The 17,955-nt window shown below is 39.8% G+C and overlaps 1 protein-coding gene across 3 annotated transcripts in view; it reads right to left on the bottom strand.

The window, feature by feature from the left end:
* MPPED2 (metallophosphoesterase domain containing 2) overlaps positions 1–17,955 on the bottom strand; it is a 171,930-nt gene that overhangs the window by 111,460 nt on the left and 42,515 nt on the right. For all 3 annotated transcript variants that reach the window (XM_021684715.1, XM_021684714.1, XM_021684713.1), the window contains exon 3: positions 11,775–11,956. In XM_021684715.1, the coding sequence (XP_021540390.1) occupies positions 11,775–11,956 (182 nt within the window). The remainder of the gene's footprint in view (positions 1–11,774; positions 11,957–17,955) is intronic.

The raw sequence follows: 17,955 nt of genomic DNA, 5'->3' as shown, positions 1-17,955 counted from the left end.
ACCCCATCAATGACAGGGAGCAAGAGAGACATGTCTGCAGCTCTCACGGAGCTTGCTTTCATTCATCTATCTGTTCACTAATGCACATGTTCTGAGAAGCTCCTATGTGTCAGTAAGTGTTGTAGGTATAGAGAATATAGTGGAAAACAAGAAAACTGCAGACCCTCATGGAGCTTGCCCTCATTGGAGGAAGAACAATAAATAAGACATAGAAGTAGGAAAAAGAAGATCTTACCAAGGAAGTGGCATTTGAACAGAGACCCACAGACCAAAGAAACTGTTCCGTACAAAGGTTCAAGGTGGAAATACCATGGACCAGAATGCAGCTGTGGTTAGAGATCAGGGAGCAGGGAGAAGATGATAAGACAGAAGCCCAAAGAGCTAAGGAGAGGAAGGAGGGAAGTATGGTGGGAAGTGAGGCTGGAGAGATAGACTAGACCATTTCATGAAGAGCCCTGAATGTCATGATGGACTTTATCCCATCAGTTAACGGTTCCTAAAATACATCCCACAAAATGTCAGTCTGGTGGGAAACCTCATGGAAAAAGGGCTCTGTGCCTCCATCTCTGCATCTATGAAAATGGTCATAACAGCATCAACCAACTTGAGTATTGTGAAGATTAAATGAGTTAATTCTTGTAAAGGGTCTGGCAATGGTGAGTGCTCAAGTAAATGTTATTATTCATATATGATTCCAAGAAAGAAGAATGGAAGGCTGAGCCTTGGCAGTTTCTTTAAGCACAGTGGAGGTCTGAAAGACACTTCAGGTTCCTAAGTTAACAGTGATGTAAATTGGAAGGGAAATTCAGGAGAATGAGCAGTCTTTGGAAGAAATATTAATTCAGTCTGAGATATACTGGTTTTGAGATACCTTGTGTACCTTCTACAATCTATAGCAAAATACCTACTCACCAGTTAGATACAAGGCTCTGGAGAAAGAGATTAGGACAAAATCAGTACTCCATTCCATAAACAAAATCTCAAAGAGTAAGAAGAATCTCCCAGATTTCAATACACAATATTAACATAGGAAGACAAATGGCATCACACCAGACAGAAAACAAGGTCCCTATTCCTGGGCCCTCCACTAACAGGTCTGTGTAAAACCGAGTAAGATAGTGAAACTCTGAGTTCCAGTTGCCTATAGAAAAGGGGGAAATCACACTGACAATCAGAGGCTGAATGCCAAATGCAATGATCTGCCCTCTTGTTCCCTTCTTCATTCTCAGTGCCTGTCACAAAGGACCTGGCCCTTACAAGGCAGTTAGAATAGATGCAAATCATCTTTTGAGGCTGAAGTCCCTTCATGTACTGGGAGATAAGGATCCTGCTCCAGGATTTAGCAATACCAGTTGACCCTTGGACAATGCAGAAGTTAGGAGCGCCAACCCTCCCACACAGTGGAAAATCTGCACATACACATTTAGTATGTATTATATGTATTATATACTGTATTCCTACAATAAAATAAGCTAGAGAATACAACATTATTAATAAAATTGTAAGGAAGAAAAAATAATTTACAGTACTGTAAAAAGTCTACATGTAAGTGGACCCGTGCAGTTCAAACCCATGTTGGTCAAGGGTCTACTGTACACAATTGGGGCTTCAGTTTTCCTTCTTGGATCAGATGGCTTGGAAAAGCTGAAGACTTTTTTGTTACCAAAAAACTCTTTTTTAACTTTTATTTATTTATTTTAAATAGTGATACAATTATCATATAGAAAAATACAAAAAGACTCCCCCTTTCCAAAGAGTTTTTACCTGGCTTTTTCTATTTAGCTGATGAAATGATGGTTATATATGTCCTGCCCATGTCTGTTTCTTTTAAAGAGATGCTGATTATTTCAGAAAAGGAGAAAACAGGAAGCTTTAGAACCGAAAGCTGGAAGAAGCATGGAGTCAATGTCCAGTTCTTACGTTGACTCACAGTATGACCCCAGCCTGTCCTTCCACATTTCTGGATCTCCATCCATCTGTCAGCAAGACATCAGCAATACTGTCTGCCCATATCAACCTCCCTGAACCATTATAAGCATTAATGATCTAATATACTCAAAGGTACTTTGAGTCCTTTGGAGGAAGGATGTCATATAAATTAGAAGCATTATAATTAATGTAATTTAAGAAAATGGCTGGCCATAACAAAGAAGATTAGCTTCACATGGATCACAAATGACCTAGTCATCGTGTCCTCAGGTCACTAACGATCCTTCCTAATGGAACAAAATCCAATCTTACTTCATTGAGCATATTCAGTTGCCCTGTGTTTGGGTTCATTTTTTCCCCCAAGAATCTTACTTAATTCTATATCAAAATTGAACTGTGCTTTAAAATTAATTTGGTCCTTATTGGAAAAATGTTTTATATATAAATTAGACCATGAAGTAATTCACTTTAGGGAAAAAGATTCTTCAATGTAAAAAAGGACAAGTAGATACTAAGCATGAATCAACTATTTGGGTGAAGCAAATATACGAGTACAGACAAGAAAACAGGATGTCTGTATCCACATGATAGAATATATAGGCACCTCATAGGCACTTTTTAAAACTCTGCAATCTCATACTAAGGAAAAAAAAACAAAAACCCTAAGTAAATTGCTTAAAATAGAAACAGAAGCTATTAAATAAGTTGTAACTTTAGAATGATAACTGGAAAAACCAAATTATGAATCAAGAGCTAGAAGTACAGCATGTCAGATATTGGTTTTTGTGAGCAAGCTAAAGATTAAGAAACTCCTTTGATATTAAACTCTAAACAATAAGAATCAGGGAATTCTAGGCTCTAAGGAACTCTCTGACACTTTCTTCTCTGAAAATCATGGGAAAAGTCATCTTGTTCGTCCTTCTCAAAGCCTCCTACAAAACCTCTTTATTAGCTATGACCATTAAGTGATAATAAAGTTATATGTCTATAAACATTCCAATGAGGCTCCCTTGATCAAATCATTTTTGAAACTTTTCCTTGGGAACTGCTAGGCACTTCACTGGAGAGCACTGTGTCACACCATTGTTTTGCTTTGTTTATTTTTCTTACTGAGGTATAACTGACATCAAATTCTATTAGTTTTAGGTATACAACATAATGATTCGATATTTGTATATGCTGCAAAATGATCACCTCAATAAATCTAGCTAACATCTGTCACCATACATAGTTGCCAAGTTTTTTTCTTGTGCTAAGAACTTCTAAGATCTAATCTCTTAGCAACTTTCAAATATGTAATGCTTGTATATAACCATCCTATAGTATATAGTATTACACTATACTCTATTACACTGTACTATGTAATTATACTAGAGCATACACTATTATTAACTATAGCCACCATGCTGTACATTACATCCCCATGACTTCTGTTGCCATTATGTCACATCATTATTTTTTATTCCAAATAGTATCTCTCAACTTGCCCACTTCACAAGCTCCAGTTCCTAATAATTTTGTATTGTTTAAGAAAAAAATCAGAAGCCTTAAATGGGACAACCATGTCTAGAAATCATTACGTGTGAGAGTTGAGAAAATAAACTGAAGTCTGACACCAATAACCTGGCTGAAGGCTGGTGTGGTGGAGTTTCCAAAGCAAGAGCCAGTGCACAGGGATGGTTCCCAGAAGGAGGCACGGTGACACTGGCAAGGACAGTGAGTGTGCCAGATTCAAGATCGGGACAGGAGGGACATGACAGGACACTGAACAGAGGGCTCTGAAAAGGGGAGGCCTGGCCCCTCAGGTGTGTAGCTCAGAGGGAATTAGAATCTAGCGAGATGTCGATGTGTGTTGGATGTGTTGTGTGTGCGAAGGAGATAAGGCCAGGGTGCTCACCCTTTTCTCTGCTCCGCACGCAGAATGGGCTTCAGGCCAGCAGGTCACTGCGGCACAAGAGTCTGTAAGACCACTTTCCCCGATTAAGTTCTGCTCTCCCAGGGAGTAAGAGACACGCACCCACAGGACGGGAAGAAGTCATAGCGCACTTAGCATTTAAGAGAGCAAGTTACGCTTACTGACCATTCACTGCCTGGATGCGGTGGGCACCCATTATATTATTTAACCCCACAACCATCCTTGTAGGTTAGATACACTAAGCATGAATAATTCTCCTTTGACAGAGGAATAAATCGAAGATCACAGCATTAACAATATTGAGATCAGGATTTAAACACAAGCAGACAGAGTCCAGTACTCATGCTCTGAACGCTATACCGTACTGTCTTTCTATACCTCAGTACACACACACACACGCATTCATACACCATGGAACAGGATGCATGCCAGATGTGAAGAGAAGTTATCTGTGAACTGTAAGATATCCTGGTGATCTATTTTTTTTTTACCGTTATTTACATTCTTTCACCATGAGTATGTAAGCTTTCACCATTAGAAAAAGAGTTTGCATTCATTTTTTAAAAAGCCCTTAGAGGATGGGAGATTTTTCTGACACTGAAGACATTCAAAAACACGTGACACAAATTTTCAAAGACTACTGAAGAGTATTAGGGAGAAATTATAATCTTAACAGAGGGACATTTGACAATATATAATAAACCATTTTTTTAAGGTATGTATCATTTGGACCAACAATTCTACTGCTAGAGAGAGATCCTACAAATATAACTTAAGGATGTTTGCAAAGAGAGAGCAGGAAGGATGTTCATCACACCAGTGCATATAATAAAAGAATGAAGACTTCTTAGGTGTCCAGTAATAGAGATCTGGTTAAATAAATCAGAGTGCACCCACACAGCAGAATGCTATGCTAATGCAGAGCATGATGTGTTAAAATTTTTTAAAGTTACAGGATAATATGCACAGTTGTAATACTTTTTAAAAATAGTCATTAAGCAAAAAGCCCTTAAAGGGTGCATATTTGCTGCTATTGAGAACATTCAAGACAGAAACAGAAAGTCAAAAAAATTCTCTCACATTCCATAATCAAAGACAACTACTCTAAAGATGGGATTACAGAGGGATGTTTATTTTCTACTTTGCACACATCAAATACTTGAATTTTTATAATACATGTGTATCTTATTTATATTAAAAATATTCTTTTTTTATATTAAAAATATTCTTTTTCGGGAAAAAATATTTTAGCCATAGTTATTGATGCGGAAAGTTGTTTGTGATACATTAAGATGAAAAACACACAATAAAACAGTACTACCATAAATCTCTATTTTGGTAAAAGATGTGTGTATGCATGTGTGTACGTAAGTATTAACAGAAAACATTCCATAAAGATTCACACTAAAACGTTAACTGTGGTTATCTCTGGCCATGGGTAATTTTGTTTTCTTCTTTCACTTGTCTCTACTTCCTAAGTTATCAGGCATGCACATGTATTACATGTATTATAAGAATAAAATAAATAGCCCAGACTATGAAAGCTTTTCCTAAAGCCCAGCTCCAAAACTCTGGCCCAACAGCAAGATCGCTGGAAAAGGGACACAGTCTCCCAGTATGATTATTCCGAAAGAAGCAAAATCAATTTATATGTCTATGATCTGTGATGTTCGTTACAGTCACACTCTGTTATAAACCATGCCTAAAGCAATGCTCCTACAAATATGAATAACCTTCTTCTTGAGATTTTCCTTGGGAATATTTTCATTCTTCCTTTCAGGCCTGGAGAAACTAAAGCTCAAAGCTATTATATAACAACCAAGACCAAGGAAAAGTCATAATGGAAAGTTCATGGCATTGGTGCTGTGCTAAAAGGGATTCTGACTAGCCAGATTGTTACATGTAATCTTTAGGCGGAAACAATAGGCCACCCAAGAACTTGGTCTAATTATAACAGGAAACAAAACAACAACAAACCCTTTATAATATTTCTGCACCATATGTAGGAATCATTAACAATAGCCAACTGGGTGTTATAAATACTTTGAGGAGAAAGGGAAAAGAGAAGGAAGGGAATAGAAAGAGATTTTACATACGGAACTACATAATTTTGAAGTCTGAGCCAGAAGTACAGGGAGAAAAAAGCCTTGTACTGTTATGTTCATTCATTCACTCCATGATTGCACAACCATTTCTGGGCACTATGTTTCAGGCCCTATACTCCAAACTGGGTGTACAAAGAGTGCTCATTAGGCACACACTGTTGTCTAGTAGGGTAGAGACAAGCAAACAATTACAGAACAACCACGAATGTTCAATGTGTATATGCCATATTCAAGGAGAAGTCTACCAAAAATATGCTGAAGATGAGAGGACAGCAGGGATGAAATCGAGTGGACAGTGAAGACCAGTAAAGAATATCAAAGAGGCACAAGCTGGAAGAACACAGCGGCAACATGAAGGAAGACCACACGTGGCCCAATGGCTCACAAAAATGTACCTTCGGGCATATCAGTTGTTCAGAATTTACTACCAATAAAAATAATCACATTGTAACTAGCAAGCATTTTATAGTTGGCAAGTTTATTTTTAAGCCAAGCCTGTAGTGATTAGGATGCATTTGTGCCAAGATAAAAAAGAAAATGCTGTAATGGTTGAGTGGCTAGGATCCCAGTTCAGCTCACCAAAGCCTATTCACCTATAACATACCTGCAGCATATCTGACCTGACATATTAATGGGACGAGAGTATTTAACTATCACTTTAAAAATAATTTCTTGGGCGCCTGGGTGGCTCAGTTGGTTAGAGCGACTGCCTTCGGCTCAGGTCATGATCCTGGAGTCCCGGGATCGAGTCCCACATCGGGCTCCCTGCTCAGCAGGGGGTCTGCTTCTCCCTCTGCCCTCTTCCCTCTCGTGCTCTCTGTCTCTCATTCTCTCTCTCTCAAATAAATAAATAAAATCTTTAAAAAAAAAATAAAAATAATTTCTTTGGGCAAGATTTATCGGTCCCTCTTTCCCACAACCCTGCAGTCCCTGGCAATAAGAAGCCACATGTCTCTCGGACCCTGGGCTGGTTCCCTTCCAGACAGCCCCATGGGTGGCAGCTGGGTAGGGAGAAGGGGAGGTGTTTGCGAGATGGAGGACTCCAGTGTCTGATCAGCCAGCCTCGGGAGAAGTGAAAAACAGGATTCTGGTAGCTCCCTCAGGATGGCAGAGAGTGAAATTTAAAGTTTCACCCTCCAACCCATGGCAGAGATTTCCGAGGAAAGGGGCCAATGGGGCAACAGCAGAAGCTATCAGAATATGCTGGGTTGTTTTTTTTTTTTTTAATTCAAGTGTTCGCAAGTGGGAGAGACCAGCCCACAAAAGAAAAGGTTTTCAGGCTCCAGTCAGTGGCTATTCACTTCAAGGACCAAGATGAGTGCAATGAAATGCTAATGTCACAACATGATTTAGACACCTCTTAGAGCCTATGTGCCTGGCTGCATCTTCAGTATTCTCTATGGATATTTACCTCCTTGTAATTCACTGCCATTGGAACTGTCTACACCAAACGCTAAGAATGCTTCCCCACCTCGCAACACCCTCCCAGCAGCCAACCCCCATACAGAGGCTGTGCCATAGAACTGTTGTAACATCACATAAACCCACCTTAGACCCTCAGCATCTGTATGTGTGAGTGTGTGTGTCAAAGGAGGCAGTTTTTCAAAGAACCACCATTATACCCAGGAGAGGGTCCCTCCAGCAGGGATCCTAAGCGCCACACTGGGAATAGAGAAAGACAGGAGGACACGCTAGGGAAATGGAATCTGATGGACCCAAGTTCAAATCCTGATGTGCCCACCTAGTTGTTACGATCATAGGTAAGTGAACTTCACCAAGGCTCAGTTTCCTCGTAAGTATAGAAGAAGATAATAGCTTACTCATCAGTAACAAGAGCTACTTCATCAGTTATTGTGAGACCGAATGATACCTGTAATTGGGGGGTGGGGACAGGTACAGTGTCTAGACCCTACCACCTACAGATAATACATGCTCGTTCAACACCCCTCCCCATTCAAGTTCTAGTCCCCATGTGGCCATCTATTTTCTGAGTGACTCTGGGTGATTCATTTAATCTCCCACCTCAGTTTCCCCTTCTCTCAAATTAGGAGGTGGGACATCTAAGGCCTCTAAAAGTCCTAGCATTCTGTCTAGTAAGGGATGCTTGTTGTCACCTTCTATTCTTAATACCTTTTTAGTGCTCCCTCTTACAGTCCAAATCCCTCTTTAAATCCATGGTACCAGTCCCTTCCAGTTTCTGGTTTTTGGATTTTTTGCCTCTGGCTCTGTTGTCTTCCCCCATACTAGTTACTGAAAGTTGTCTACAGGCCAGGGCTGTGTTAAGAATGGTCTAAGCTTTATCACAGGGTGCATACGCCCTATGATGATCATTATGATGATGCCCATTTAACAAAAGAGAAAATCAAGGCTCAAGAGTTTAAGCAACTTACCAAAAGTAGGGAATTCAAAATTGACTCTTCCCAGCTGCTTATAATCCTTATATGGTATCCTACCTGTCCAAGTTTGAGCTCTATCTTCTTATGACTCTGTGCTGTGCTGGCTTATCTCATAAATCACTTCGTATTAATAACTGTGTGTGTTACACCTGCCAGGTGGCCTATGCACAAATTAACCAGGACTCATCGCCTCTGAACCAACAGGAAAGTCATGATGGGATTCTCAGGCCCTGCAGCTGGTAGGTCAGGGTGAGATTCAAGACAGACAGGACTTAAAGACATCTTTCAAGTAATAGCACATGGACAAACAGCTACTCATCTTCCACATGAAACTGCTGGAAGCTACCTTGTTTTAGTTCAAGTCTAAAGTGCAAGCTTCCCAGCTGCTCCGAGCCCATTCGTAATAGCAGAGTAGTAACAGAAAAGGCTCACACTTTGGGGTCAGACAACCCCAGGCTGAGTAGTCAAGTGAACCTGAGTGGATTTCTCTGATAACCTCTCTGAGCTTCTTATCTGTTAAATGACCTTGGGTAAGTCACCCCAACTGAGCTTCAGGTTCCCAATCTGGAAAATGGGATAACACTGGCAACCTTAGAGGGATGACACAGGGACAGAAGGAATGCCTGGCCTGTAATAGAAATACATGAGCCTGTTGGAGAAAAAAGGAGCTGGGGGAGGGGGGGATGGTCAGGTTGTTTCCAATAATCAGGACAGTCTAGAGTAGAAAGATGGAAATCAGTGAGAGGTTCACTGAACTTGAAGTGCCTTCCAAAATCTGTAAGGACCCATGCCAGTGAGAACTAAATGCCCTGTTATGACAAAAGCCCCAGACCGATCTGACCCCTGACTCCACTCTGCTAGGTCATCTGGCAACTGCTGCTAGAAGCACTTTTTGCAGGTGAGAGGCTTCCGTTGAGCCAAGTGGTAGAGTGTAATCTCACATCCCCTCTCACTCTCAGCACCATAAGGTTGCCAGGGTAACTGAGCTATTCTGGTCCTTCCCTATGGGATCCCAACTTTATCCATATCCCATGGGTTCCCTTTGGCCTCATGTTCTGCAGCCCCTGCTGAGGCCTCTTACTTCTGCCACACAAGATCAGAGGGGAAATGAGAAGAGAAGGAACTGGCCATGCAACTGGACCTTAGCATTTTATTTCCTTACCATTTTATTTCCTTAGTTACAGCACATTTCCATTTACAGAGTACTTTCCCTTATAAAATCTCCCAGTGTTTACTTCTAATCTACTAAATAACTCCTCTGACCTCTTCTTGTTTTTACCCTTTAAATATCTGTTGATGGTCCATTCACCACATTCCCCATTCAGTTATTAATGGCCCACAAAAACTTACTAGCAGCAATCATTTACTGATTAATCTGCATGACAATTCAAAAAGACAGGTAGTATTAATCCTTAGTTCTGCAGAGGGAAACCAAGGGGAAAAGAGAGGTTAACTCAGTTGCCCAAGGTCAGTGGCTAAACAAGATTATAACCAGGATCTATCCTGTCTTGTACGTCTATAAACACTTCCCACAGTGCTATACCCTTTCTTTACAAATCAACATTGTCAAGGCAGCTAGATCTTTCTGTGTCGAGATTCAGTTTCACACAACAGTTTAGAACTGTCAAGATTCAACCTCAAGTAATTCTGCCTGCTAACACTTCATAAATAAAAGTTGCTAAAATTAAGAGATAATAGTATTTGAAAGCCAATTTTACAAAGACAAAAGAGAAGTGAAAAGATCAGGATTATAGACCCAGCTCTGCCACAAAGAGACTCTCAGAGAGTCACTTAACTTCTCTATATCTCTGAGTTACCTATAAAAATGGGATTATGCTGAATGTTATTTAAGGTACCCTGCCGTTTAAAACGAGAAGACTGAATAACTATTAAAACAGTTCAAAATATAAAGCTCCAATATCCAATGCTGCCGAGATCATGCTTACACTGGTATACCCATTCATCGTTAATGAGGTACACAGCCACAATCCCCTTGGAAAGCAAGATGCCAATACACAGCAAAACACATAAAGAATTTCATATCCTTTTACTTAGTAATTTAACTCATACAACGTTTTACCCTAAGAAATAAGTCAATAGAAGCAAAAAGGCATACACAAATGAAAACGCAAATTTCAGTGCTAGGAATCAGAGGAGAAATTATCAAATATCAATATTCATTTTTAGAGGAATCCCTTATTAAATAAAAGCACAGAACAATATTAATGTTATGTTGCTATTTAAAAGGATGAACATGAAAATTATGCAAAGTCGTTGAAAATCATGTCAATACTATTCAATGAAAATAGCCAGAAGTAAAAGAGCAGATACATACTCTGATGCCAACTACATAAAATGTGGATAGATCGACAAGGTCACGGGAAAACTGAAAATAGTTATGTTAGCAATTAGGCTTAGTTTTAAAAATATTTTAACTGCTGTTAATGCTGTTTTTCCATTCACACATTTTATCACCTCATCAATTATTTAAAAATTTCTCAGCCCCTGCTTTAGTTTGATGGAAAATGAATTTTAAACTTTCTGCCTAAGTCTCCTGAGTAATTTTTATTGGTTGACATATTATTCATGACATTATTCTTCCGGAGTGATTTCTGCTCTTTACTATATAATTCTTCAGTGTCTTTAGAGATTCTAAAATCTCAGAACCCTTGCCTTCTTTCCCTCACCTAAGGGGATTCTTTTAAAAGATGTGTCATCTAATCTAGTTTTGAATAACCCCATGATTGCCTTGTAATGCTAATATTTGGCCACTGCCTGACCCAGGAGCCCACATTTTTCCATAACCCTGACCTGTGGGTGTCTCTACAGTAACCACAAAGTTGCCATTATCCTTTTCTTGGTGTATCTAGGGTGGTTTCACATTCCAAGTTTGGGAAGCTTTACAGCAGAACAACTCATCATTTCAGGGGTTTTAGGACATCCGTTGGTTCACTTAGGAAAGCTGCCCCCAAGGAGCACTGTGCTAGGACCCTCCCTTCATAGAAGGACTTTCACATCCTCCTTCATTTCTTAGAAATATTCTCTTACTAGCAGGTCATTTGTACATCTTTGCTCATAATATCTGGGAAAGACTGCAGAGCCAATGAATTAAAAATATGATTCTAGGTCTCATGTGTGCCAATGAATGCCCTCATTAAAGCAGCATGAGTGAGATGAGATGGGTTTCAAAGCTTTCCGTCCCTTTGCCCCAGAGCCGCTGAGGCCAGGCACTGAAAGGATGCACAGTAAAATTAAATATCTAAAAATTCATCTTTAATTAACAGAATTGGATTAAAGCTAGACACCACCGCATATCATATGAGAAATGGCTGAGCTGGCTTCCAAGTGCTCTAATTCAATTAGGACGCAGTGAGTGACACTCGGACAGGAAAGGTTAATTGGGGGCGCCAGAACGCAATCATTCCTTACCTAACCAGTCATTAAACTTCTTAACCTCTGAGGGCAGTCCCAGCTCGGTGAAATCGCCTGTGTGGAGAAGGATGTCCCCATAAGGCATCTGGATACCATCTGTTCTGGAGTGCGTGTCTGAGATGCAGACAAACCGCGTGTGGCCCGCTGGTTTTGGAGTGTCATATGGGATGGGGTCGACCCTAAAGTAGACATAACAGATCCCATAACAGTTAAATATATTAGAACCCCCGTAATTGTCATTGCACATACATATCGACGGTTAGCCGTGAACGCACCCAGATAAACTGAAGCAAAGGCCGAAGGGGCCTTTGCAACAGGGAGACTTTGAGGTGCACAGGAGAAAGCATCCCCCATCTACGACCCCACTGAGCAAATTCAAAAAGGCTTACTTACCTGGGAGGAGAATGAAAAGGAAAGAATATCTTACATGTAAAATCAGAAATAACCCAGGAAATGGATAGAGTGATTAATGGTGAAGTTTAGGGATATTGAACCCCAACTGGGGAAGCAAAATTATGCTATTTTCTCTCATCATGCTCCAATTGATCCCACTACTCATTAAGAAATGGATAACTACATTTATTCCTTCTTAAACATGCATAACTTAAGCAGTGAACTAATTTACGGAGAACACCTTGCACATGCTTTGCCAACTGAGATGTGGAGAGATATAGATAGTACTTATATTTAATTTCCTTTCCACAACCATTCGACACCTGTATCTTCTTGTTTTTGCTAAGTGATTCACAAATCAAACAGTGGAGAGAGAAGGTGATGTCAAAATAACAGGACTTAAAAGAAAAACACTGAATGTTAAAAGAACTTTGTCAAGCTCCGTCTTTACCACAGTGAATTATCTGCAGTCCCAGTTACACCTTAGATGACTTGCAATGCTCAAATGCCTTGGGCAAAGATTCTATTCAGTATAATTCGTAAGCCTTTTAATGGGTGTGTATAGATCTACATATGCATTAATATATGTATACTTTTAGAGACCTAAGCACTGTGAAATTACACGAGGGCATAAGAATCAAAAGGCAAAATGATCAACCCGAAGCAAAGAAAATGAAACAGAACAGTCTCACTTAATTGAGTGTAACAAAGTGTGCTAAATAAACTTCGTAAAGAAATGCAAATATGACTCTTCAAGCATACAGTTTTAATTATTTAAGGGGTCTGTAGCAGAGTTAAGGATGCTTTAACTATATTAACTCTACACTGACAGCTTCCTTTAATTTCTCTGTAGGAATGTACACTTATTTTGGATTATGGGTGAAAAAAAGCAGTTATAAAGGCAAAGAGAAGGTCACAAGAGAGGCAAATATGCAATGCAGAGATCAAAGTGTGAAACATTAAATAAGGAACAATATTTCATGTCACAGCCCCGCCCTTCATCGTTAACATGCAGCAGAGAATACACTGAAAGCTCAACACGAGATTCCCTATATGCGTTGCCTCTACAGGCTTTAATTTTTCTTCCTTTTTTCCACTTTTCTGAAAGAAACGATCTGTTTTAACAATGGCAATTTTAGTGAGGAGAATAAAGACATCGATATACAACCTTGAATTTCTTTTAACGGTTAATCTTTTAATGTAATTTTCTCTTTGTCACAGGAGAAGGTAAGGAAGTGAGAAGAAAGGAGAGCAAGAAGAGAGAAAAGAGGGAGGAGAGGGGGAGGGACCGTGAACTGGTTAACACAGTGGGTCTAACTGGAAACCCAAAAAGAAAGTTTAACTTCTGCAAAAAATTAATGAATTTTTCCTGTAAAGGCTAGAAATTAATAATGCTATTACCATGGAGAATGTTATTCACTAATCCACTGAGATCTCATGAGTAACCTGGAAACCCTTCTGATTATTTCCGATGTTGACTTTTCTATATATATAAAAGTGTCTGGTGTCTTCCCTTCCATTACTGAGACTCTATTACACTCAGTCTTAGTGGTTCCAGTCTCATCAGTATCTCCTGTCTTCTAAAAGTAGTTTCCCAAGAGAATGAATGACTGTTTTCTGCAGCTGACTGGAAGGGAAAAGTGAAAAGTGATAGTAATATTCTGTTTCCATGTCAAAAGTTAAGACGCTCGCTGAAATGGGACTGTGCACACTGATACTTAATCCACCAACATTTGAATGAAAATTAAATAAATATCAACCACTGGACTTCTAAATACATGAATAATTCAAATACACGTATATGAATATACATACACACATAAGCACATCTTTATTTTCCAGTTCTCAACCTAATGGTAATATACAGATACAGTCCCTATTTCCTCTTTTCTGTAACTCAGCTGAGCTCCAGGCACAAGTCAAAATCCTTTACAAATCCATCGGAACCTCTCAGAGGGACATGCATTATAGTTATCATTTTGAATTTATTAGACAGAAAGTAGCACAGATAGAAACCCTTCACTGTGCACAGGCCCTTATTCTGTGACTTCTCCTCGGTTTAGAGAAGCAAATCATCAGATGGTACATAATCTGTTTCCCATCTTAGTTCTAGACTGGGCAATAACTTTCTGAGGCCACTGATGGGAACACCAGTCAATTTTAAGTGGCTTCCACTTTCCTCCCCACCTTCCCACCTCCTCCAGAGAAACATTTAAATGTCCAACAGAATTAACAGTGAAAGAAAGGCCAAGGAATAGAAAAATAGAGGGGAAAGGAAAAAGGGAGAAAATGCGTCTTCTTAGCTTTGAGCTGAAATAAAATGAGTCAGAAGGACACAGGAAGACTGTCAGAGAAGATTCACCCATCAATATCACCAATTTGATGTCACCAAAGGGAATTAGGTAGACGTTTAAGAGAGGTATGGAGGATTGGTTCAAGGTAGAGGCTTGGGGAAGGGAAGGGGGGAGGTATAAAGAGGCAAATGCGGAAGTCATGTACATCCTCTGACCCAAAGACATGGATGTCCTCTGTTACCCTCAGGACTCAAAACAAGGCAAGAGATGGTTTCAGGAGACAAGACAGCACAGCATGTCAGAGGAACGCTGCAGGATAACATGACAAATTTCACCCGGGGGGGGGTCACAGGAAGGAAGACATGTCCACCCAAAGACATTCAGAGTTGAAAATGAGACATCTAGCAGAGTAGGCAAGTTGCAACAGATATAATTAAAGTTGAGACCACCCTCGGGAAACTACTATTTCCAAACTGGGCATTTGGTAAATGCTTTGAAAATAAAAGTCAAGGCAGTCAAATATTTTCAGTGTAACAGCATGTCTAAGGGAGACCCCGGCTACCGTTAGATCTACCTGTTCGCATTGTGTGAAGACCCACAGACTACATTTTCCGTCTTAGTTAACTTCACTGCTTACTGTTGATGCTGCTGCCTTCTCAAATGATCGACCATTTCCCCTAAGGCATCATGTCAAGTATCCTAGCAAGTGAGTATCTTACCAAAGCAATCTAACCCCCAGAGCCAGATTCAAATATCACAGTGAGATTTGCAAGTACATTTGAGTACACCCAGGGGAAAACAAGATGACATGGGCAGATGAGAAGAAAACACAGCCTCATAAAATCCCAGAGCCGGACAAAACCTTAGTGGGCATTGGGTTCAACACTTTACATGAAGCTTCTACCCCATCGCTGCCTAACTGACACAAGTTTTCTTCCCAATGTTTCCAGAGAAGGAGAGCTCCTGAGTTCCCTCTTCTTCCCTGGGGACCCCCATTCTGGTTTTCTCAATTGTTCTACTTGCTAAAAAGTTTCTGATTCAGAATCTACACCTCTGCAAGCACAGAGAAAGCTGAGCACGGTCCAAAGAGACTTAGCCCAGAGCCCGAAAATGAACAATGTTGGCTGAGGTATTTGCTTCTGGCAAGTCGTTTCATTCTTTGGGGCTATGTTGCTATGAGGATATAAATCGTCAAATACTGGGTCTGGCACAGAGCACATGCTCAGAAAGCAAAGACACAAAGTGACATAAGAGTGAAGCAGGCTTGACTATCTGCTTTGACTCTCACTCCAGATTTATTAACAGTGTTAACACCAAACATGGGACTCAACTCCTGTGTCTTGGTTTCCTCACCAATAAAATGGATATAAAAATAGTACCTCTCTCATAGGATTGCTGTGACAATAAAAAAGTATCATGTACTCAAAGCATTTAGAACAGTCTGATACACAGCAGACACTCAGGAAGTGGTTTTTGGCTTTGTTTTGTTTTTTACTAAGTAGTCGTATTTTTGCTACTATTAGTAGAAATAGTATCTTTTAGTTTCTCTGACCTCCATCTCTTCTGTTACAAGGAGGTAACAGCTACCACAGGGGAACTTTCTGAGAGTTAAAGGAGGTCACATAGGGCGCCTGGGTGGCTCAGTCGTTAAGTGTCTGCCTTTGGCTCAGGTCATGATCCCAGGGTCCTGGGATCGAGTCCCACATCGGGCTCCCTGCTCTGCGGGAAGCCTGCTTCTCCCTCTCCCACTCCCCCTGCTTGTGTTCCTGCTCTCGCTATGTCTCTCCCTGTCAAAAAATAAATAAAATCTTTAAAAAAAAAAAAAAGGAGGTCACATAAGCAACACCCAGCACAGTCTGGACATACACTCCACGGTCAGTAATTATATTGATTTCCTTCCTCTTACTTTTCTTCTTTCATCCCAATCTTCTGCATTTGAAATACCAGAGAGTAAGAATCCAGTCCCCTTTTCCCTCTGACTGTTCTTCAAATATTTGAGGACAAGTACCATAACCCCCTGATATCTTCTCTACTCTAATTGAGGTTTTTTCAGCATTCCCTTGTGTGTTAAGATTTACAGTGCCCTCAGAGCCCTACTGGTCTCCTCCTCCATACGATCCGATGGGTCTAAACGCCTCCCTGGGCAGTGTCAGAATTCGTGGGCCCATGAATTCATTGGCCAGTGAGCTGCGTATCAAAGACAAATGTTGTTAGGTGCAGTGGAGAGATGACGGTGCTGGACACACTGGTGGTCTTTCCGAGAGGCGCTACGTCAAAACATTTTCTAATTCAGTCTCCAGGGTTTGTGCCAAGCCTCAAATCTTGTTCTTGAAGCTTGACTGTCAAGTGTTTATATATCTCATTGCATATTCAAACAAATAAACCATTCTCATTTATCCAGTCTTGACGCATTAGAGTTTTTTTACTCATAAAAAAATATGATAATATTACTGCTTCCACTATGGAATACTCTTCTGACAATATCTGTTATTTGTCCCAATAACAAATTCATACAGTGTTTCAAGCTCCATTGATAGATCTTCATAAAAGCTGTTATCATGTCATTTGTTATGACATGGATTTCTTCTTTAGACCATGTGTGCAGTAAAAGCCTTGTGTACACAATTAGCCTATAATTCAGTGGGAGAATAGAGTATTACCCTTACAAAGCATTTTAATGGGAATCAAATGTATTTACCACCCCCATTCCACTTGAAAATCCTGATGCTGTTCATGCATTCCACTGACTTTATCTCTAAAAAGTTTTCCAAGGTGACATTAACCCTTCCATTTTTTTACCCAGAAAACCTGGGTGGCATGAAAGCCAAAGTTATATCCACCCTAGATATACTGTTTGCTAAAGATATGCAAAGCCCACCAGCAAGACAGTGAAATCCAAATACCTGGTGTAAGTTAGTAAAATCACAGAATTTTATATTGGAAGAGACTTTAGAGATTGTCTAATCCTCTGTTCCACTTCTTTCAATATCTTCTTCATGGTCCGCCTTACTCATGTATACTGCTACTTAGTTTCTGTTAAGTGGCCTACCCTTTTTATATATTTTTTAAAGTTTTGCCCTAAACAATATCATTTATGAATTCATGACGGAGATATGCTGGCTTTATGTTTTAACTACACATTAAAATAAACAGAAAACTACTACAATTTAAAGGTTTCTCCACTCTAAAGAACTAGAACTCAGATTTCCTAACTTCCAATTTCTCTTTCTACCCACTTAATTTTGGAAACTTAAAAAGATGCTAGCACTTGGAGAATAAAAAAGATAAAAATTATAAAATGCTAACAAATCACCTAAACTCTAGTAGCCACTAAGATCTAGTGAGTCTGCTTAAAATTATTGGAGTTCAGTGTCGAAAATATCCAAATTTTAATGCTGTGTATATTGACCCCTCAATTCTCATGTAGGTTATCGAGTCAAAAGGAATCTCTTAAAACCTCAAAAAAAATCTGTATATTATAGTATGTTGGG

This window comes from Neomonachus schauinslandi, chromosome 11, assembly GCF_002201575.2.
Source record: "Neomonachus schauinslandi chromosome 11, ASM220157v2, whole genome shotgun sequence".
Taxonomy (NCBI): Eukaryota; Metazoa; Chordata; class Mammalia; order Carnivora; family Phocidae; genus Neomonachus; species Neomonachus schauinslandi.
This window is presented reverse-complemented; position numbering and strand designations above follow the sequence as displayed.